At 49.1% G+C, this 24,102-nt stretch overlaps 1 protein-coding gene across 2 annotated transcripts in view; it reads right to left on the bottom strand.

The window, feature by feature from the left end:
• The window catches only part of ADGRD1 (adhesion G protein-coupled receptor D1), a 110,065-nt gene that overhangs the window by 63,614 nt on the left and 22,349 nt on the right, over positions 1-24,102 (bottom strand). For both annotated transcript variants that reach the window (XM_054288934.1, XM_054288935.1), the window contains one exon: positions 22,250-22,391. In XM_054288934.1, coding sequence (XP_054144909.1) covers positions 22,250-22,391 — 142 coding nt within the window. The remainder of the gene's footprint in view (positions 1-22,249; positions 22,392-24,102) is intronic.

Genomic DNA, 24,102 nt, shown 5'->3' with positions numbered 1-24,102 from the left:
CAGCTGGGGCTGCTCTCCATCCTCATCCAGATATAAAAACTCTCCTCTGTAATGCCCCAAGAGCTGCGAGGAGATGTAACACACCCTCTTGCAAGAATATTGCCTAGATCTTAGCACCTCATTAAGATATTACAGTCTCCTGACCACATCTTTCAATGGTTTCCATTACTGTTTTAAAAATTTATTCTTTCTTTCCATTGTGGGAAAAACCCTCTCTTGAGAACATTTACATTTTTTTCCTCCAATTTGAATCTGTTCTCCCATTCCTGTGTATTTGCCAAACATGAGTTGTCTTTTAGTCTGCTGCATGAATGGGGATGAAATTCGCACAAACTATTCCATGTCATTTTTCATTCACAGGAAGCACCAGGGTGCCAGAACTATTTGATGTGTGCATCAACCACATCCAACAAATTGAGAACCAGCCTGGGATTAGGCCTGGAGCATTAACTCCAGCTAGGAGGCTGAGCAATGCGAGACTGAGCCACGGAGTTGATTTCTCAGATGAGGGAGCGGGAGTCAGGGAAGCAGTGTGCACATCCCAGACAGAGCAGGGCAGAGAGGGGAAAGAGAGGTGAATGTTGGTGCAGCAGGGGCAGAGAGGTGAGTGTTGGGGCAGCAGGGGCAGAGAGGTGAGTGTTGGGGCAGCAGGGGCAGGACCCGTGCCCATCCCTCCCAGCACAGAGGGCTGCAGAGCTGCCAGGGCAAGCTGGGACTGCACTGGGCTTTTCCTGGGGTAACCAGGATGGAAGTTTCAAAGGAGGAGCACATTCAACCTTTCAGACTTTAGTCTCATTGCAAATAACATCAGGTTGTGCCCAGCTGAAGGTTTGCATGAACATCCACTGAAGGAGGAGTGGGCAGGGGGGCACAGCAACCCCACCGTGCCACAGGGGGTGCAGGGATGGGGCAAACCCCAAAACCCCTCTAGGAGGGATGGCAGGGATGGGGCAAACCCTAAAACCTCTCCACAGGGATGGAGCAAACCCCAGAGCTCTCCACAGGGATGGGCTGGTTCATCAGCCAGGTCTCAGGTGCCACATGAAGGCATCCCCTGCCATGAAATGTGAATATTCTTCCGTTTCCCAGCTCCCAGCCCTGCTGGCTCAGTTTCTCCAAGATCCCTGAAATGAGCATGGGTCCCTCTGGAAACTGATCTAATGGTCTGAGGAATGTGCACAGCAGAGCTTCACAAAGCCTCCCAACTCCCTTGTCTGTCAGTGAGTGCAACAGCTTTAGATGGGCAGAGAATGAGAAATTATCTGCTCCCTTCAATGGCAGCACTGCTGAGCTCCTCTCCTTTCCTTTCCTGCCCTTCAGGGCAATGTCTCCTCATGGGTAACCCGGGCTTTAAGGGAAATGTCCCATTATGGTAACCTGGGCTTTAAGGGAAATGTCTCCTCTTGGTAACCTGGGTTTTCAGCTCCTGGTCAGGCTTCAGTAACTACATAAAATACATGAGTGTGACATTGCTATGAGCTCCTGGACACACCACCCTGTAACCTATCGGTGAATTTCCCTGTCTTGTTACTTCTTTAGGAAAAATGTATTACACCAATAGTGGAAATGCTTTTAGATCTGATAGAACCATAATTGTATGTAAACAGAAATGGCTGAGTGCACAATTCAGTGGACTGGGAAGATTCTGCAGACCATCAAAGTTACAGACCAAAAATCCCAACCCTTGAGCAGAGTGCTGTGTGCCAGGGGCTCTGCAGGGCCCAGAGGAGCCCTGACCCACAGGGAGCTGCCCTGTGGCACAAGGCACAGCCATCACGGCTATCCACAGCAGGGCAGCCCCGTTCAGGAACATTAAATGTGTTCATTTTCAGGAGCACAGTGCCTCCCAGCATGGCAGAACTCTTCAGCATCATCTGGGTGAGAGCTGAGGGCGTTTTATGCCACAGAGGTTGAGGATTTCTTTCTTTTGCTAAACAGGCTATTTTGGGAAACATTCTTGCTGGTGCTCATGGGAATATTTCCAATGGGACAGCACTTCCAATTAAGACCTCTTTATAAATAATAAGTGGCTGACAGCCCAGAAAATCAATGCATTATTTTAATAAAGAGATGATGGCTAGCTGGTCACAGAGTGATACGCAACCCAAATAAGTCAAGAGATCCCTTCCAGCAATGACTTACAGCTTAGGAACCTTTTCAGTACCCTCCTAACCAAAAATGGCACGCGCTGAGCGTCGCTACCCTGCGCTCACACCACCCCTGCTCACCCAGAGGGACACAAAAGTGCTTCATTGGAAATGCCAGGTCCTTTCCTGCACACATCAGAGGCGCCTGCACAAACTCTTGTGGTGAATAATTCAAACTCAAGGATTTCTAGAACCGAAGGAAGGGGCAGAGCAGCGTTCCCCAGGGAAGGGTTTGGATTCTCTGCAGCACAGCCAAGCCCGGGGGCACCAAGGCAGTCCCGGGGAGCTTTTCCCTTTTTCCCTTTCTCCTGGAGCCCTGCCCTGCACTCAGAGGGCTCTGCTGCACTCACAGCACACAGAAACAACCCCCAAATTTCACTGCTGGGCTCACAGCACTGTGGGACAGCCCAGGCATCCATCACCAGCTCAAAGCACCGAGTGAAACTGCCCTGAGCACCAACACAAAGAAAAGAAATATCATTTAAAGGCAATCTTCTGCTTTATGGCCAGCCCCTCATGATGGTCTGCTCGTGCTGCAGGGACTCAGAAAGCAGCAGAGGGGACAGAGAGAGGAAAGCTCAGCCATTCCTTGCTCTGGGACTGGAAATGCAGCAGAGGGGACAGAGAGAGGAAAGCTCAGCCATTCCTTGCTCTGGGACTGGAAATGCAGCAGAGGGGACACAGAGAGGAAAGCTCAGCCATTCCTTGCTCTGGGACTGGAAATGCAGCAGAGGGGACAGAGAGGGAAAGCTCAGCCATTCCTTGCTCTGGGACTGGAAATGCAGCAGAGGGGACAGAGAGGGAAAGCTCAGCCATTCCTTGCTCTGGGACTGGAAATGCAGCAGAGGGGACAGAGAGGGAAAGCTCAGCCATTCCTTGCTCTGGGACTGGAAATGCAGCAGAGGGGACAGAGAGAGGAAAGCTCAGCCATTCCTTGCTCTGGGACTGGAAATGCAGCAGAGGGGACAGAGAGAGGAAAGCACAGCCATTCCTTGCTCTGGGACTGGAAATGCAGCAGAGGGGACAGAGAGAGGAAAGCTCAGCCATTCCTTGCTCTGGGACTCACACGAGGGGTCCCCCTCCTGTCTCAGAGCACTGCAGAGAGAACGGCAAGGAATGAAAGAAAATAAAACTTTTGAAAGCTCCAATAAAACTTTCAAAAGTTTTATTTTCTTCCATTCCTTGCCAAAATCCTGTCTGAGATGTTATTTACCAATCAATTCTCCCTGCTGCCCTTTCAAACCGTGCTGTGCTCCCCTCTGGTGGTGCCCATTTCCAGCAGGATGCACCCAGTGCACACAGCAGCTCAGGGAACCCTCCAAGCACTCCCACCAGAAACACAGTCAGGCCTCTTATTTCTTTTTTACACACTAATGCTTCATTTTTGCTTATTTCCCACCAGCAAAATATTGATCCAACCCGGCTTTTTCTGGAGATTTGTTCCTACTTCTCTTCCCGCGGTTTGCCTTGCCAAAATCCCCCGGTCCTTGCCACACCCAAGCCCAGCAGAGCAGGAGGAGCAGCAAACCCCAAGGGCCGCACCTGGCGAGGTGAGTCAGCTGCTCCTGGGGTGTTTCGCCCCTCGTGTCTCTGCTGGAAAAGCTCCTGTTGACAACTGGCTCACTAAGGCAGCTCAGTATCAGCCCCGGCATCATCTTTAATCTCTTTATGTCCCTCTGGAGCCACAGGGAGCTCCAGGGTGGGTCCAGCAGGGCTGAGCCTGGGCTGTGGCACAAACCCTGTGTCTGATGCATTTCCCTGCAGAAATCACCGAGTGATCAGAGAATTGTCCCCTCATTTTGAACAGAAGTACTGCAACGTGTTCAAAACATTTCCATGTTCCTCCTCCGGGTCACACTCCCCGGGTTTCCAGGCTCTAATTTAATGAAGAAAATGTTAAATTGCGCCCTACCTGTCTGTTCCAAGGACAGGGAGGTGGCTCAGGTGGCTCAGCACAGCACAGGAAATCCTGCGGGGGCATTTATCACCCACAGCTCCAAGGACACACCTGGCGTTTGTGTTTTCCACGTTTCCTGACCCAAACACAGCAGCCCCTCCTGCTCTGCCCAATTTCCTCTCGCAGTGAAGGGGTTTGATCTCTGATTTGGGTGCAGGAGGATCAGGGGCACCGCATTCACCTGAGCCACAGATCAGCCCTGCTGGGGCAAAGCCTTCCCCAGGTTAGCATCAGGATAAAACACAAACAGTGCTTTGGGGTTCCTTTGTTCTCTGCTGTATTTGGGGCTCTGGGTTTGGCTTTTTTAATTTTAACACTCAACGGAGCCTGAAGCCAACAATGACATTTATTTATCTGTGTCCTAGTGATATAAAGTTCCTAAAGATCTTGTTTTCATTTTATCAGATAAAGAGAGGGAAGGGAAACAGCTTTGCTTTGAGATGGTTTTTAGTATTTCAGCTTTTAACTTTGAGAACAACTTCAAGGCCAAACTGAGACACCTAAAATAGAGGGCCTCTAAAGAAAATGCTGACAGCCTATAAACTACAAAAGTTATGGAGAACCCCATAATAGTAATAATAATTTCTTTCATTTATATACAGTGATTTTTCTCCCAAAACATGTTTTAAATTGTAAGTCAAACAATCTCATCCGTGGCAGTAAAAAGGACTAAAATAACTTGTTCTGTAAACCCCAGTGCAGTGGCTCCTCGGGACTTTGAGGAAAATTGAGTTCAACCAAAGAGGAATTTTGTCCTGCTCACCTGGGCACTGCAGCATCCCCTGAGGGGAGCAGAGGGCTCCAGGTGAGCTCAGGTGTCTGGGGACTCACAGGGGAAGCCTCCTGAACTACTTGGACTAGATGAGCTCGTCTGGGCTTTGTTCCCCCATGAACTGGGCCCTCAACACAGCCCTCAAAGCACAGTCAAACTGACTTTCCCACTCCCGAGTTTTATTTCATTAGGAGCACACACGGTTTTATCTGGGGCCCTTGGGGTGCCCAGCATGCCTCGGTTTCTTTGCCATCACACAGATGGGCAAACTGAATTATCACTGACCATTTCCCTTCCTGAGATAATTCCCCACTCCGCTTTGTGTCTGATCCAAGTGCCCCAACTGCGTTTAAACAGCTCGCCCCAAGTTACAGAAGTGGATTGTGCCGGGTCCAGGAATGGGGTCTAGGTATCAAAGGCTTGGTCAGTGTAAAATTATCTTTTCCTTTTGCCTTTGTGATCACAAGCACTCACTTTACACAGCTCACAAACACAGTGATCAAGGGAACCACAGAAGCCCTAATTGAGGGACCACGGGGCAGTAAAAGCATGGGGTAAATACATGGAAATCAGCTTCTTATGCAAAGACATCCATCTTAATAGTCACCCTTACAGAAAGCAGATTCACACATTCAGGACTGCTATTCTGAACAAAAGCAATTTTTACTTTAATTCAGCAACAGCCCTAAAAACTGCAGTTAAACGAATGGAAACAAGAGAATTGCGAGAGAGGAGCAGCCACACTTTGTTCCAGAGTCGGAGCAGAAGCAGAGAGCCTGTGAGGAGCTGCATGCTGAGCGTTTCCAAAGGGATGGAGCCCTGAGGTGCCAGGGCAGCAGAACTCCAGGTTTGTGAACAAAATTCCCTGGCGGCTCAGCCTGGTCCTGCTCGAAACTGGAGCAGCAAAGGCGAAAAGGCACAAAGATGAACTCCACCAAAACCAGCTAATTCCCAGTCTTTGTTCTTATTTTAGCCCCAGACAGCTCAGAAAGGGAGGCACGCCTCCCAAATGCATGGTTTGCTCAGAGCATCTGGCTCCTGGCACCATCCTGGCCCTTCCAGCTCCTGAAGGGTGATGGAGGGCTCAGATTCACCCAAAATGCCCAGCCCAGCCCAAATGCCACACGGAAAGCTCTCTGCACAGCTCCAATGCAGCTCGAGCACACAGCCAGCGCTTTGCACTGTCAGCTAACAATATCTTCTGAATTTCACAGAAACACAGCGACTGTTTGGTTCACAGTTTGAGCATTGTTTTCATTTTTGGTCATTTTATTCCAATTTCGTACGCTCTTGCAGTGTCAGGACTGAAGAAATTGCCTTATTCCACAAAACCTTCAGGGGTTTCTGGAAGAAATTGCTTTAAACTTTACCCTTATAATTTAACTTGCTGGCCACATCTTTTGCTTGCTTTAGAGTTTTCTCCACATACATTTCTCTGTACCTCTCCCAGCTTTCCTTAAACCACCATTTGTCCGTCAGCCTTTTCCTGCTCTCAGTGCTCTGATCATACAACATGATTGTCTCAGATTAAATACTTTGATTTAAACAGACACCCATTGAAGAGATGTCTTGTACAGCATTGAGGTTTCATTAAGACCAGGATTAATCACAAATTTAAAGGCCAGATAAAAAAAGGAAATACAGAAAAATAATTATATTTCCAGGACTGAAAATAACCAATTACTGTCAAGGCAGCAATTCCCTTGTCTGGGTGTTTTTCTGTGTGCAAGGGACCCTCAGAGGATGGCCAGGCTCCCGGAATCAATAATTCCACACAGTCTGAGGGCAAGACAAACCCCACTGTGAAACGGCCACAGTGCTGAGGTTAATTCACAAACACCCAGCTCTGACTCCCCCAGTGCCAGCCTGAAGGTACCAGCCCGTCCTGGGGTTTGTCTGGAGCCATTCCAGATTACCCAAATGGCATCTCACCATTAATTATTTTTTTAAAATGTAGAATGTGAAATGAACATCTCTAATTTCCTATTTTAAAAAACAGCTCATTTTTCTCAATCAATCTGGATCATTCAGTCTCCTTGAAAAGGCAAATTACTGCTTGATTGTAGGGTAATTATTCTGGTGGAGATCACTTGAATGACTGCACTGTACTCTTTGACAGGCAGTCTCTGTTATTTGAACACTGATGTGATTTAATTAAAGGATGAAAAATATCTTGGGTGCTTCAGAACAAAAACTCACTGCCATGAATGAAAAATATGAGTGCAGAATTTATATTTTGAAAAATAAATTCTCTCCTCCCAGAAATGCTACATCTAAGGAAAAGTAATACAGAACTCATTAGCAAGAGCTCATTGTGGGGACTGTGGCTGATGCTCTGGGTTATTATAATCAGATTAGTATAATAATCCATTTAATCCAGCTCCGTGACAGTTCTGTACAGATTATTTTGAATACTTCAGCTGGCTGTGCTAAACCCACTGAAAAATTCTTCCAATTACACTGACTAGTGTTAACTTAAAAAGAAAATGTTTGCTGTGTTAAAAATAACCCTTTCAGCATTTAGGGAAAAAATCCCTTTATTTATATTTATATTCTCATTCTTCACATTTTGAGTCATGTCTCAAGATCAACTAACGATGGCCTTATTGCGGTGTCAGTGATATAAATCCTGGGAGTTTATGCCAATACTTTTATTTGTCATAATTTATTGGAACTGACATTTTTTTGGACGCCGCTCTCACAATGACTTATGAGTTTAATTTGGTTTCATTTGTTTTGCTGTTTAAGATAAACGAAGACCAGGGCGTGGGGGATTTATTGTCCCTCACGACGCTTATTTACCGATGTTGCGCAATGTGAATTCACACGCGGTGAATTCAGCTGTGCCACCTCGCCTTGCCCGGCACTGATCTCCCTGGGATGGGTCAGTTCTGCCCTGGCAGCTGCCCCAGGCTGTGGGTTCAGCACAGGAATAAAGCTGATCACACACGGGTGGGTTGGTGCGGCTGGGGGTGCCTGTGCAGGGCAAGGACCCCTCCAGCCCAGACACTGCACAGGGGTGAATTATTTTTGAAAATAAATTCCGAAACACCCTCAAAACTTGCCTACTCTAAGTATAACATGACATGCTTTTGTTGTGTTTAGGTCTGGAATAGTTCAGTTCAGCCAAAATCCAGATGTTGGGGTGTCGCAGACATCTTTTATGGAAAATACTTTCCTTAGGATTTTTCCTCCTGAGAAGCTGGGAGGCCTCAGGAACAAAACGCAAACATTGATTATCTGCTGCTGTGGAATGCAACAGGTGCATCTGGGATTGGGCTCATGGGGTTGTTTGTAATTAATGGCCAATCACAGTCAGCTGGCTCCGACAGAGAGTCTAAGACAGCTCTCTTTGTTATCATTCTTTGCTATTCTATTCTTAGCTAGCCTTCTGATGAAACCTTTTCTTCTATTCTTTTATTATAGTTTTAATGTAATATATATCATAAAAAAATAAATCAGCCGTGTTAAACATGGAGTCAGATCCTCGTCTCTTCCTTCGACATAAGGAACACCGTCACGTTGGGGTTTAGGAGCCACTGGAAGGAAGGCTGCTGGCCCTTGGGGAGCCCAGGGGTCAATGCACAGAAAGCAGGAACCTTGCTGGCAAGCACAGGTGCACTGCAATCACACAGCTGCCAGGGCACAGCTTGCTCTGAGGGCTCAGCAAAAGAGGAGGGGCAGGAAAGAGAAGGGTAATTTAAAAAGTGAGTTCAGTCATCTCTTTTTTTTGTGGACAAATAAGGCTGATGGCCATCCAGACCAAGAGAACAACACCTCAATTAAATGAGCAAATATTAACAAGCAGGACTGTTTGGGGACAGCAGTGACCTCAGGTGCTCAGTTAACAACCCCAGGTCAGGCACTCAGCCCCCCCAGCCAGGAATGAACTCCTCAAAGAGAACTGAGCTCAAGTTAAACCTCTGAATGGCAATGACTGCCTGCAGAGCAATGGCTGGCATGACAAGGCTCTGTTGAAGCAAACACCGATGGCAGCAAGGAGATGCTGTTCTACAACAACACCCTGCCACTGGAGCAGAGCTGGCTATTGATTGAGGCTCTCACACAGGAAACACAAAGCAATTGTGCTGCAGAACAGCAGAGCAGCCCAGGGCCAGGGATGCAGACAGAAAAGGCTGTGGGGCCCCAGCACATCACCAGCAGCTGCACTTTGTTCTTTTAAATCATGCTTCAAAGCACTTTATGAATCCATCTCCAATATGGATCAGATAAAATCAACCTTAGGATAATGCTTTAAAAGAAACTGAATTTATCGCTGGGAAGCAACAGGTCCAGTATAACTCCAGTATAACAAGGCTTCTTACCAGCTCTTCATTTCTGAAATAGCCTTCCAAGGAAGGCTCACGCACCTTTCCCTCGTCTGGGGGTCACCCTGTGCAGCAGCCGGCTGTTCTCTGTGCCTGACAGTGGCTGGTTCACTGCCATCTCTGCCTGCTTTATCCCACCAAGTCCTGTATTACTGTACTCCTCCATAACCACTTCATCTTCACCCTTTCCTTCATGCATTTGGTAAACAGCAAACCTTGAACTTTCTCACAGGTGCCTTGGAACACCCTAGACCTGCCTGGCGGTGCTGAGAGGACATTAAATCCCCTGATGGCTCTGAAGGAAGGAAGGAAGGAAAGCAGGACCCAGCTGCTGGAGAGGCTGGGAAAGGAGAGGGCATTGGGAGCTGCTGACACCTGAAACTCCAGACAGAAATACGGGCACTGCTCAGCGCTAATGCATTCAGCTGCTGGCCTCTGCATATATTTCTCTTTATTATGTTGCTTTTCACAGAGTTTTGGCCTTGTACAGTTGCTGCACCCTACTGGGTCTTATTTTGCATTCTATTATTCCTCCGGTCCTATCCATCTCATAATTTCATACAGACGGCATTGAAGAGGTTGATTCATCTTGCAGTTTATCAACCCAGCGCTCACCTAGCAGCAGGGATTGATTACAACACCCCATTTCTCCTAAATTACCTTCTTACGCAGGTATTGCCCCGGATCTGTCCCCACAGACCTGCCTGCTGTGTCTGCCAAGCACACAGACGGCAAACACTCAGCTCCTTCCCCTTGCAGGTGTGGAAGGAGCCTCCTGCTTGCTGTGAAACGTGGTGCCAAACAGAACAAAGAGGAGTTGGTGCTGCTCTGGGCAGGCACTCAGAGGGGCGAACTCAGGCTGCAGGGTGGGCACTGTCCTGGGCAGAGCCACAGCAGCACCCAATGCATCCCCTCACTATTTCCCCCTGCAGACAGAGCTCTGTGCTCTGTGCTGTGCCAGGGCCAAGTCTGGCTCACATTGATCCAGGCCAGACCCGGCATGCAGCTCAGGAATGGAAATTGGCTTTCATGGACAGAGCAGCAGGAAGGAGAACGCAAATAATAACTGATTCTGGCTTCTCAAACTGCACACCAAACTGCATGGGCACGCTGTCCCAGGGGAGCTAAAATGTCATGGAAACACTTTGCTAAACTCCTGCAGAACAAGGGGAGCAGCTGGGAGGAGCAGAGACTGACTCCTTCACCCAGAGCTGAGTGAGGAGCTGACACCTTCATTTGCAGATATTCCCAATTCCCACAGTCCTGAGTCCCTCATCCAGAGCTGAGTGAGGATCTGACACCTTCGCCTGCAGACATTCCCAATTCTGCCCCAATTCTCACAGCCCCATTCACTCACCCCAGAGCTGAGTGAGGATCTGACACCTTCGCCTGCAGATATTCCCCATTCTGCCCCAATTCCCACAGCCCCAGTCCCTCACCCAGAGCTGAGTGAATATCTGACACCTTCATTTGCAGATATTCCCCATTCTGCCCCAATTCTCACAGCCCCATTCACTCACCCCAGAGCTGAGTGAAGATCTGACACCTTCACCTGCAGATATTCCCAATTCTGCCCCAATTCCCACAGCCCCACTCATCACAGAGCTGAGTGAAGATCTGACACCTTTACCTGCAGATATTCCCCATTCTGCCCCAATTCCCACAGCCCCATTCACCCCAGAGCTGAGTGAGGATCTGACACCTTTACCTGCAGATATTCCCCATTCTGCCCCAATTCCCACAGCCCCACTCATCACAGAGCTGAGTGAGGATCTGACACCTTTACCTGCAGATATTCCCCATTCTGCCCCAATTCCCACAGCCCCATTCACCCCAGAGCTGAGTGAGGATCTGACACCTTTACCTGCAGATATTCCCCATTCTGCCCCAATTCCCACAGCCCCACTCATCACAGAGCTGAGTGAGGATCTGACACCTTTACCTGCAGATATTCCCCATTCTGCCCCAATTCCCACAGCCCCAGTCCCTCTCCCAGGGCTGGGGGCTCCCCCAGGGCTGGTGCCCCCACTCTGGAGCCCTGCAGGAGATGCAGCCAGGCCAGGCCCCCCTGTTTGAACAGCTCTGTTATCCCATGGAGCCAGGGCTGGTGCCACAGCCTGGGTTACTGCACCCTGTTAAATTCCAGGGCTTGGCCTGAAATGAGGGCAATGATGGATGCCCTGCTGCCCGCAGGTGAACAGAGCGCTGTGGATATATCAGTATATCACACAAACTGCCACCTCTTTGGCAGCTGGGTTAAGGAAACCCAGGCAATAAAAAATGAGGTGGGAGCAGGGCCAGGGAGAAGTTCCTGAGGAGGTGCAGGGCTGCCTTTCTGTGACATCCCAGCTGCAGTGCCTTCTCATGGGAAGCGAAGAGCCCTCTCTCATTACAAGGGCTGGAAAAGACAGAATTGGCCCAGAAGAGTTGCCCTGATTGTTTTTCTTCCTGGCCTGAAGGATGAACAATACAAGATGAACAAACAAAGAAGCAACAGATGTTTCAGTGCCCCCTTGGAAAGCCAGGACATTCACAAACCCTGAGAGACTAAATCAGAACTGCAGCGCCGTGACTCATCTCCCACACCATAACCCAGGCTCATGCTCCCTCTTATTTCCCCAGCTTGGTGTGTAAGTGCTCGCCTCCCCTGCCCTCCTTAAACCAATTAAAAAAACCTTACAGACTTCATTGCCATCCCACATTCAGCCAAGAGCCCCTGGGGACTGAACATCCTAGAAACAAACTGGAAATCTGAAATTCTCTGTATCTTGAGATGATCTCTCGTTACAATTCCAACCATTGGAAAACAAAGAGCAATATGGAACGGCAATTATTTCACATTCCTTCATTACCAAGGGCCCTTTTTTCCCCAGATGCCTCAGTCCAGGCTGGCTGCATTTCCTGCTGCAGAATCTGGCTCTGGCCACCACGGGTGGTCTGAGACACTTGTGAAAAAGGCAGGATCATGTACAGTGAAAAGTGCTTTGTTTTACAGGCTCACCCCGAGCAACCTCTTTGCAGAACAAGCTGGGAATATCCAATTCTCATGCAACCCCTCCAAGCTGAAGTCCATATGAGCTCAGGAGACACACATGCCAACAGGGGACAGAAAAGCTTTCACTCTCTGCTCACAAAGCAGAGCAGGCTCTGCAGCTCAGCTGTGCCCCTGCACTGTCCTGGCTGATTTTCACTCCTGGCCCACCCAGACCTGCACATTCAGCAGGTTCAGCGATGCTGGGCTGTGTTTAGTTTGTTTAACACCCATTTCAGTGATAACAGAGACCACCTCCTGGTGCTCCCACCCAGACACTGCCCTGCTGCAGGCACTGCCTCACTGCTCACATTTGCTCCAGGGCTGCAGCTTTTGTGGCTGGCACGGGCAGGACAGAATGAACCTGGAACATCCTTACGCGTGCTGCACCAGAGGAATGAATCACAAACCAGAGTGGCTCTAAATGAAATAACACGGCAGGCTTGTTTGATATGGCCATTGCGGATATGACTCCCAAGGCTGGCAGAGGGGCAGGAGGCAGCTGTGGGACAAGGGCAGGAGGTTCCTCCTTGCCTGGGGCTGTGTGAGGGTGTCCCAGGTGGGCACAGCATCCTCCTGCTCTCCCAGCTGCTCCTCCCTGCCTGGGGCCCAGCAGACCCGGTCACCTCCCCACAGGGCAGGCAAGGAAGCCGTGTCCCCGTCCTCTGTGACATCTGAAAGCGATCATTTCCCTGCCAGCCCTGCAGGAACGCTTCCCACAGGAACAGGGAATGTTGTGAGGGTTATAAACAGCTGCTGGCACCACAACGTGCCATCACTGCGGTGTGAATCACTGCTGTGTGCCAGCAGGGGCAGCCAGGGCAGCAGGCAGAGCCACCCCTGCCCTGCAGGGCTCTGGGGGCTCCCCGGGACCCCAGACCCAGAGAGGGGCAGAGCAGCACGCTGCAGCCTCGTCCTGCTCACAGCACAGCAGCACACGGGGCTTCGGGCGCTTCTGTCCTCCTGCCAGTGAGGTTTGCAGTGTAACACCAATTTTCATCAACAGAGAACAGAGCTGCACTTCTGCCACGCTCTCAAATTAAATAGAGTACACTAGAATACACTCATCTATATTTAGCTCCCAAAATATAAGCTACTTACACTCTCATCAGACCATATGTTTAAGTTGCACAGTTTTTTTCCCCAAGTGCTCTGAAATTTACCCTTATTTTTAGCTTATGTTTTCTCGGGGTTGGCAGACGTTCTGTCATGGGAGATGTTGTGTACAAAATGTGAAATATTAAATATTGCTCTCTGTGTGCTGTCCTGCAGAGCCCTCAGCTGAATGTGGCTGAGCCACCTCCCAGCCAGCTCAGCAGGAGCACAGGGAGGGGACAATGGGACAGAGAGGGGACATTGGCACAGGGAGGGGACACAGGGAGGTGGCACTGACACAGAGAGGGGGCACTGGGACAGGGAGGGGACACTGGCATAGAGAAATGGCACTGTCACAGGGAGGTGGGACAGGCACAGAGAGAGGACACTGGGACAGGGAGGGGACACACAGAGGGGACACTGGCACAGAGAAATGGCACTGACACAGAGAATTGGCACTGTCACAGGGAGATGGGACAGGCACAGGGAGGGGACCCTGGCACAGGGAGGGGACACACAGAGGGGACACTGGCACAGGGAGATGGCACTGACACAGAGAATTGGCACTGTCACAGGGAGATGGGACAGGCACAGGGAGGGGACCCTGGCACAGGGAGGGGACACTGGGACAGGGAGGTGGCACAGGGAGGGGGCACTGGGAGCACTTGGGACGCATCAGGGAGCCAGAGGTGCTCTTTGTGCCTGCTGAGGAGGCTGCCCAGATGAGATGTGGAGATTGATATTTGCAGGGACAGGAGCTTGGATTAGCTGCTGAGGAAAAGCTGCCCCATTTTGGATTTTCTGCAGTGTGCAGTTTTCTAAGCCTAAGGAATGCATTTAGAAAGACAGAGAAAAAGTTAAAAGGGAATGATACTATAAAAGCCCTTTATTTTCCCCATATTCCTTCCTGCATGACTGAACTGGGTTTTATATGTTTTGATGATACCACAAATGTGACATTTCAGCCGAGAGCTATAGAGCCCTGAAAATAAAAATGTGTCCTGGAAGCACTGATGGATCTCTGACAGGGCTGGAGCTCCCAAACTGATGGGAAATGATGACAAGCCCTGCACACAGAACGAATGGGCTCAGCCTCCTGTCTCACTGGCCTGGCACTGCTGTGGTCTGCGCAATGATTGTCTGCCTTTAAACATTTGATCACTATATGTAATCCAGTAAATCTCCAACTGTTTCAACACATCTGCAGTGAAGACAGAATCAGGCAATTATGTATAAAACATCCAAAATATAGTAGATACCTAGGAAAAAAAAAAAGGTCACATCTTCCTTTTTGGAGTGTGCCTTCCAGGAACAGTCTTCTGTAACCACTTAAAATTTGCTGCTCTGGTAAATATTCTTGCCAGTCCATTTGTTTTCTGCTGGCTAGTTGATAGTTGCAGGAAGAAAACTCAATCTTTTTTTTCCTGAAGTGGAAGAATATTTATGTGCGATTTTGGGATTTTTTTAGACAATATATACTGAGTTCTAACTTTCCTCAAGAGAAAGGCAGAGAACGAGCTCAAATATGTAAATCTACTTCTGGGATATACAAAAAAAGCAAACAGAGAAGTGAGAAGCTAATCACTCTGCAGACTATGAAGAATCAAAATATACAGTATAGAAATATACTACATACTGAAGTTATGCTTTTGTTCCCTTGGGTAGAGAATTTACCACAATAAACCACTAAGTCTCTGCAAATTCTTCATAAATTTTTTATGGGAAATTCCTCTATCATTCCTCAGGTTTCATGTTCACAGGACATATTTGGGTCTGATGTTTGTGTGGCTCACTGTGAAATACATTATTTAAAGTGACATCACGTACTTCAAGGTGGTTAGATAAGTGTAAGGTCACTTGTTCCTTAAAACAATGATCAGTGTTAATAATAACACATTTTGGAGCAGCAAACAACTGCACTCCAACAGTCAAAGCCTCAAGGCTTTGGTGTGTCCCTCTGGAATAATGCCCCATCATGGTGCATTGTCCCTGCCCTGCTCTCCAGGCTTGCAGCAAGCACCTTTTGGGAAGTTTGGGCCATTTTGGAAGCGCAAAACCTGGGAATGTCCTGTTCATCCAAACTGGCACCATTTCACTCACCCCGTAAGCTCTGCTGGCTGAGTCAACATGAGAACCTGGTCCCAACAAAGCTTGAGCCATTTCTATAATGATGGAGCCCATTTCTATAGTGATGGAGCCCATGTCTATAATCATGCAGCCCATTTCTATAACCATGGAGCCCATCTCTATAACCCTGCAGCCCATTTCTATAGTGATGGAGCCCATATTTATAATGATGGAGCCCATTTCTATAGTGATGGAGCCCATTTCTGTAACCATGGAGCCCATTTCTATAACCATGGAGCCCATTTCTATAGTGATGGAGCCCATTTCTATAATGATGGAGCCCAGTTCTATAACCATGGAGCCCATCTCTATAACCCTGCAGCCCATTTCTATAGTGATGGAGCCCATATTTATAATGATGGAGCCCATTTCTATAGTGATGGAGCCCATTTCTGTAACCATGGAGCCCATTTCTATAACCATGCAGCCCATCTCTATAACCATGCAGCCCATCTCTATAACCATGCAGCCCATTTCTATAATCATGCAGCCCATTTCTACAACAATGCTTTCTCCCCACTTTGAGCAAGAACAAACAAAAGCCTTCGACTAGGAAATAGATCACGTCAATACTAATACAAAGAGTTTCATGTATCAAAACCAATGGAAATCAGGACTCCAACGCTGAATAAATCTAGGGGAAAAGTTCTGTATGACTCACAAAGCAACCATTACACAGAAGGTGAAACTGAGAAGTCAGAGGTTAGAAGAAAAACTCAATACTGTTCTAGCTTTTTAATTACTTGGAGTGCAAATGAATAGCATTACACTGCAAAGCTGAGTTTCTTGATAGAGAAAAATCAATCCAGTTCTGAGAGCCTTTAAAGTAATACTCCTAAAAAATTACCATATGCCTGCCACATGCAAAAATCACGAAAACTTATTTTTAGGTCAAGGTGGAAAAAACCACAAAGAAACAAACAAAAAAGCTTTCTCCCAAATCTGTCATTCCAAATCTTATTGAGGGTAGAATTGGCTTCCCTAAGGACAAATGGGAATCAGTAAGATTCCACCAGTGTGGCTGAATAATTGCAAAATCACTCAGGAAAAGCAAATTCCCTGGTGTGTCTGGTGCTTTCTCCAAAGTTATTCTTTTGCTGGCTATTCAAGCTGTATTTGATGTCAATTATCATAGCAGACAGAAACAAGGAATGAGGAATACAGACAGCACTGGCTCCCGGAGCTCTCGCTATTGAAATTATTTTAAACATCCTCCGGCAAATACGAATTCTGCTGCAGAAAGTGCTGACAAGGAGCAGCACAACCCACACACAGTTCGCGGTGAGCCCATCCCAATTGCCACGGGATGTTTTTTTCCTTGCAGGTTGGTTAATCAGCGATCTCCTTGGGCAGTCAGGTCATGCATTGCCTGCCTGAGAGCCAGGGAGGAGCGGCTGCAGTGCCCTGTGGGCATGGGGAGCTCGGCCTGGGGCTGTGGTGCCAGCCCTGTGGGCATGGGAGAGCTGGCAGCAATGCAGAGGAAGGAGCAATGCTGCACTGGCAGCAATGCAGAACTGGCAGCAGTGCACAGGAGCGAGCAATGCAGAGCTGGCAGCAATGCAGGGATGACAGCAATGCAGAGGAAGGAGAAGTACTGCACTGGCAGCAATGCAGAGGAAGGAGCAATGCTGCACTGGCAGCAATGCAGAACTGGCAGCAGTGCACAGGAGCGAGCAATGCAGAGCTGGCAGCAATGCAGGGATGACAGCAATGCAGAGGAAGGAGAAGTGCTGCACCGGCAGCAATGCAGAGGAGGGAGCAATGCAGCGCTGGCAGCAATGCAGAGAAAGGAGCAATGCAGCGCTGGCAGCAATGCAGGGAAGGAGCAATGCAGCGCTGGCAGCAATGCAGAGGAAGGAGAAGTGCTGCACTGGCAGCAATGCAGGGAAAGAAGCAATGCAGCGCTGGCAGCAATGCAGCGCTGGCTCGTCTCCTCCAAGGCAGCTCCTCCCTGTCCTGCAGGAATTGCTCTGAGCCAGCCCGTGCTGCCTCCTCAGCTGGGAAGGACTGGGAAGCACTGAACTCCTCTTTTTCTGTCAAAAAGGGAGAATCCCTCCCCAGCAGCTGCACATTTCCTGCCAGAACGACAACCCCAAAACCCTCCTGGCTGTAAATGGCATTATCCACCAGGAGAGCAGTTCCAGGGCCTGGGGAATGGGCAGTGGGGAGGGAACAAACCCCAAACGTGGAGGGAACAAACCCCAAACGTGCCATCTCCTCCTCTCTAAGGTGTCAGTGCTCTGCCCTCCTGACTCAGTGGAGAATTCCTTACAGCAAGGACTTCACTTGTGTAACACAGTGCCAAACTTTGCATTGATTATAAAATAATGACCTGGATTATTATTGTTTCTTCTTGCTTAATTGTGGTACATTCTGCAAGAGTCACAGTTTCAATTGTATTTTAGTCCAGTTGTCTCTGTCAAAGTCCATCCGCTGAAAAATTCCACCTGTGTTCTGCAGATGTGGGCAAGATTCATTGTTTTTCCTCAATCAATATATCAATTAGCCAACACTTAACTTGCCATAAAAATTAATTGGCTCCACATTGATTTGCCTCCCCCAGGGTAACACCAGCATTTGTGTACCAACGGGAATTGCTTCTTCCCTTGTTTTATTTTCTTATCAGCAATGCTGTTAAACAAACCCCAGGTGTGGCCTGGCCAGGAGCAAGAGAGAGAAGAGGAAGGGATTTGGGTGAGCTTTCAGGCAGAATCCACTGCCTCATCCAGAGCTCAGAGAGAAGGGACAAGCGAGGAGAGGCTGAGCTTGAGGAGAGGGTCTGAGGTGCCTGCAGGGCAGCATCCCCCAATGCTGAGATGTTCCTGCAGCTCCTGCAGGACAGCCAGGGACAGCAGAGGGACTGGGAGAGCCAGGAACAGAGTGGGAAAGAGACTGGGAACCAGAGAGGGGAATGGGAGAGCCAGGGACAGAGTGGGAGAGGGTATCAGGAACAGGAGAGGGACTGGGAGCAGCAGCTGCTGAAGGAAGGAGCTGATAATAATCAAGAGGAGAAGATGCTAAAGGAAGGGAGGAAGGAGTGGATGATAATGGAGAGGAGAGGCTGATAGAGGAAGGAGCTGATAATCCAGAGGAGAAGATGCTAGAGGAAGGAAGGAGCTGGTAATCCAGAGGAGAAGCTCATGATGGAGAGGAGAAGATGCTAAAGGAAGGAGATATAACTGGGAGAAGTTACTTAATGAAGGAAGGAGATGATAATGGAGAGGAGAGGCTGATAGAGGAGAAGCTGATAATGCAGAGGAGAAGCTGCCAAAGGAAGGAGCTGATATCAGAGAGCAGGGGCTGCTGAAGGAAGGGGTTGATGATGATGCAGAGAAGCTGCCAAAGGAAGGAGCTGGTATCAGAGAGCAGGGGCTGCTGAGGCCTCCCTGTGGAGGGAAGGTCCCAGCAGGGCCTGGTCTGAAGCCCTCCCTGCACAAGGGGACAGAGCAGAGGCAGCTCCCACAGAGGAGAGGAGCAGCTGCTGGAGGATGCAGTGTGAGAGCACGGCAGCAAAGATGAGCACCTCTCGGTTCCCCAAGCACGGTGTTTGTTAAAATGGACCAGCACTGACATGGAACAATGCTAAATCAGTCCTGACTCGCAGTATCTCAGTAAAACATGCCTTTTTTCCCAGAACCAAACAATTCCTCAAAGTGGCACTGCCCCAAACTATACTTGAGGGAAAAGCAGCTGCATTAAGAATTCCCAATTTGCATCTAATCTTCACGAGAGGATTCTCACAGAGGCAGCAGCAGCCAGGAGCTCATAACTCTCCAAACTGCAGCTGCACATGTTCCTGTTCTGCAAAGAGCAACGAGGAAACAAAGCCCTGGAGAGAACTCCAAGTGCTCGAAACGAGTGTACGAGAAGTTTTCCTCCAGATGTGAGGCAGCTGTCTCTGCAGTGCCAGCCACGAGTGAGGGATGGGAGCGCTGCCCTCCTGTGCCACCTCCTCATTGTCTCATTGTCCCTGCACTTCTGCGCCCTCTTTGTGCTCAACGTGCCTGATTCACACCCTGCTGCTGCTCCTACAGCTGAAAGCAGCCTGGAACACAGGGACTCACAGCAGCAAAATGAGAGGAACAGCAGATTTGTCTTTCCAAACAAGCTGGTGGATGACACCAGCACTGGGAGATAAAAGAAACAACGGGAAGGATTCCACTGATTGGTGAATGGAAAAAGATATTTTGCTTTTACAAATAAAGTTTAGGTTTGCCGATAAATGAAACTGGACATTGAAAAATGAAAGAAACAATGGGGAAGAAAAACTCCTAAATTCCGTAAGAATTAAAAATTTAAAAGGAGGGTTGTACATTAGAGGGGAATCTCCAGTATCAGGCATATCAGGAAGTCTGAACCTCTCAAGTACCTCAGAAATGGGGAAAAACCCCTAAATTCCGTAAGAATGAAAAACTAAAGGGGAGGGTTGTACATTAGAGGGGAATCTCCAGTATCAGGCATTTTGGGGAGTCTGAACCTCTCAGGTACCTCAGAAATGGGGAAAGAGAGAAGGGAAATGCAGCTGGGAAACTGGGATAAAAAGGAGGCTGTGTCCTCCAAAAATGTGAGAGACCCCAGGGGAACGCCCCACGGCCTCTCCCTTTATTGGAATAAAGCCAGAAAGGACAGCTCTGTCTCCTTTTGTACATGAACCCCTGGTGTTTGTGGGCTGATTTCCCTGGCAAACACGTGTGCTCCATCAGCCACAGCTGTGTCAGGCTGAGCTCCAGCAGGGCAGCACCCAGGGCTGCTGATGCTGCGCAGCCGTGAGGGCTCCACAGAGCTCTGGGGCTGTTCGACACCATTTCCTCCCCTGGCTTTTTCCAGAGCACATCGTGCTGCATTTCAGCCCCGACACTCATCCCTTCTGAATTTCTACCCTGTGCTGTAATTCCTTGGATCACAGCAGAGAAATGTCAGTGCTTCTCCAGTTGTTCCTGCTATGAAAAACATCTTGCTGGAAACAGGATTTTTTTTTTTTTTTCCAGATAATCATTTTACAGAATGTGCTGTTGCCTCACTACAAACATCTGGGCAGGTCCCTCAGCCTCCACATCCTCCCCAGGCCTGGAGGAGACTCTGGGGGTTTCTGTGAATTCCTGTGCTCTGCACATGGTAACTCACTGAGCTGGTGAAGAGCAGAGCATCACCACTTTCTACATCTGTCAAAAAATGTCTCTCTGTCCCTGAAGCACTCCTGAATAACAACTGACCATTGCAATTTAGCGTGTATTTAAATTAAATAAAATTGTCCTCTTAGAGGACTTAATTCAGGCAAAATTTTGCTGATGAAGAAGAGCAATGAAATTTATTCAGTGTTCACAGAGGCTGTGCTGCAATTACAGCCAATCCCCCTGGCAGCGCCCAGCCTGCCCCCCCTGGCCCACGAATTAACCTGAATTAACCTGAATTAACAGGTTTTTATTGGCTCTGAGGTGAGTTCTGAGCCCCACAGCCCAGCTCTGCCAAGGGAAGCACTGACACAGCACTGACAGATATTCCCTGTACCCTTCCCTAATTAATTAATCAGTCCCCGTTTGGAATACCTCGTGTTTTAAAATGTGGATGGGAAATTGGGCTAAAAAGGAGGGTGCATCCTCCAAAAATGTGAGAGACCCCAGGGGATGCCCCACGGCCTCTCCTCTATTCAAATAAAGCCAAAAGGGCTCCTGTGTCTCCTTTTTGGACATAAACCTGTGGTGTTTGTGGATGAATTTTCCTGACACATTCATCCTTCCCCTCCTCGGGGCTCTGCTGCCTGGAGCAAAGAGAGATTCCTGACAAATGCAGCATTCCTATCTGTGCCCCAGAAAAGGGAAAACCACAGGTTCATGCAAGAGCTGCCAATGAATCACCACCTCTGCAGCAGGGGACAACCTGGGCAGGTACAGCAAGGTGCATTTGGAATTATCTACGCAAAACTCTCTCCTCACCAGTGCCCACCTCCGAGAGGCCTCTGGGGACATTTGGGGCTCTCTGTTTGGAAAATGTCAGCAAAACAGCACATTTCACTCCCGGGCCTCAGGGATCCTCCCTGCTGCTGCTCCAGCCTCACCAAAAGCCCAACAGAAAGAAGATAAACAGCTTGGAAATAGCTTTAAAAGGAAAATATGATAAAATATTCAGGAGAACATCTAAGAGATGTATTCTAGGAAATGCTTAAGAATTTAAATCTTTCCTTGCTGCTCCCATTCACGGCAGTAAGTGGGTCAGAGATGCTGCACTGCCTCCTCTCAGCCCCTCAGAGTCTGAGCTCCTCCATTCTGATACCAAACCATGAGAAACTGAGCTCCTGCATTCCACTGGCACCAAACCATCAGAGCCTGAGCTCCTCCATTCCACTGATACCAAACCATGAGAAACTGAGCTCCTCCATTCCACTGATATCAAACCATCAATCCTGAGCTCCTCCATTCCACTGGCACAAAACCATCAAAACCCCTCAGTTATCTCAGTGTGGACCAGGATCAAAAAGCAAAAACCACAAGGGAATTGTTGCTATTGAGCACCCCAGTGGGGAGGGAAAGCAGCACTTCACCCCAGCGTGCCGCAGGCTGCACAGCACACCAAAACACACACAAGGGCTCGAGCTGCCTGAGTTCCAGCCCTCAGCAGCCTTTGGCACTGAGGAGAAAGAAACCACAATGCTGGGGAAAACAGGAATGTGGCAGCCACAAATGGCAACTGAGCTGCTGCTAAAAACGCCCACAAAAATCACGGGAGAAGCACAAAGAAAGGATCCCAGGCACGGAAATCCTGCAGAGCCCAGAGCAGCAGCCCCGTGTCACTCACCAGGGTGTGGCTGAGCTGGATGGTGATGAGGGGAGAGCCCGACAGGTTGTAGGACAGCTGGGGCAGGGGCTCCACCTTGATGGAGATGAGCAAACTGCTGGCTGAGATCAGGGAGCCCCGGTGGGCAGCAGCTCCAGCAATCCTTGGGAAGGAGCAGACACGTTAGGGAACAAATAACCACTGGGGTTTAGTTCATATATAACAGCAGAGGGGCACAGACCCTCCTTGTTCCCCGAGTCCCTCCAGGGCAGCCAGGTCTGGCCCCAGAGGTCCCACAGGAGCAGAGGCTGTGCACTGTGAAGGATGGGGACACCTGTGAAGGATGGGGACACCTGTACAGGATGGGGACACCTGTACAGGATGGGGACACCTGTGAAGGACAGGGACACCTGTACAGGATGGGGACACCTGTACAGGATGGGGACACCTGTGAAGGATGGGGACACCTGTGAAGGATGGGGACACCTGTACAGGATGGGGACACCTGTACAGGATGGGGACACCTGTGAAGGACAGGGACACCTGTACAGGATGGGGACACCTGTACAGGATGGGGACACCTGTGAAGGATGGGGACACCTGTGAAGGACAGGGACACCTGTACAGGATGGGGACACCTGTACAGGATGGGGACACCTGTGAAGGACAGGGACACCTGTGAAGGATGGGGACACCTGTACAGGATGGGGACACCTGTGAAGGATGGGGACACCTGTACAGGATGGGGACACCTGTGAAGGACAGGGACACCTGTGAAGGATGGGGACACCTGTGAAGGACAGGGACACCTGTACAGGATGGGGACACCTGTGAAGGATGGGGACACCTGTGAAGGACAGGGACACCTGTGAAGGACAGGGACACCTGTACAGGATGGGGACACCTGTGAAGGATAGGGACACCTGTGAAGGATGGGGACACCTGTGAAGGATGGGGACACCTGTACAGGATGGGGACACCTGTGAAGGACAGGGACACCTGTGAAGGATGGGGACACCTGTGAAGGATGGGGACACCTGTACAGGATGGGGACACCTGTACAGGATGGGGACAGCTCTGACACCTGTAAAGGGTGGGGAACAGCTCTGCACACCTGTACAGGATTGGGGAACAGCTCTGGACACTGTAAAGGATGGGGACACCTGTAAAGGATGGGGAACAGCTCTGCACACCTGTACAGGATTGGGGAACAGCTCTGGACACTGTAAAGGATGGGGAACAGCTCTGGACACTGGGGACTGCCAGCAAAGCTCCTCCTTCACCCTGCTCCTCCTTGCAAAGGGTCTCAAGCCTTGCTGGAAGTGTTTCAGGGAACTAGGGAGAATCCCAAGGAGGGATCCAAACAATTCCCTGAAAGTGAGGAGGAAACTGGCAGGGGCTGGCTGGTCAAACAGATAAATCAGTGTGTGAGAGACACACAGACAAACTGCTCAAAATAAACACAGGAATGTATTTAGAGGTGATTTATAGCTCTACCTTGAAAAATAGATGATGTCCAGTTAGATTTGTTGGAGGGAAAGACAGGTCACAACACACACAGCTGAACTGGACTAAACAGCTGATTAGACTGGAAATGAATTTATTCTAGGGAGAAGTCATTTTGCAGTACATAAGAACCCTTATTTTAAGGTAAAACTTGTGAGTTTGGCATTTTCCACATTCTGGAGTAACTGAGATCCATTGGGTTCAGGGTAGATTTTTTACCCTCTCAGTACCAAACTGCAGGATTAAATAAATGACTGCTGTCATCTGTGCCTTGAGCAGTGGATTAATGGGTTTCACCAGGGAAATGTCAGCCTGGGTGAATTAACCACCAGCCTGGGTTCCCAAACACAGCCCACCTGGAGAGGGCC

The sequence above is a fragment of the Melozone crissalis genome, unplaced genomic scaffold, assembly GCF_028551555.1.
Source record: "Melozone crissalis strain CALT ecotype California unplaced genomic scaffold, PUWL_Pcris_2 ptg000063l_1, whole genome shotgun sequence".
In the NCBI taxonomy this organism is placed as follows: Eukaryota; Metazoa; Chordata; class Aves; order Passeriformes; family Passerellidae; genus Melozone; species Melozone crissalis.
This window is presented reverse-complemented; position numbering and strand designations above follow the sequence as displayed.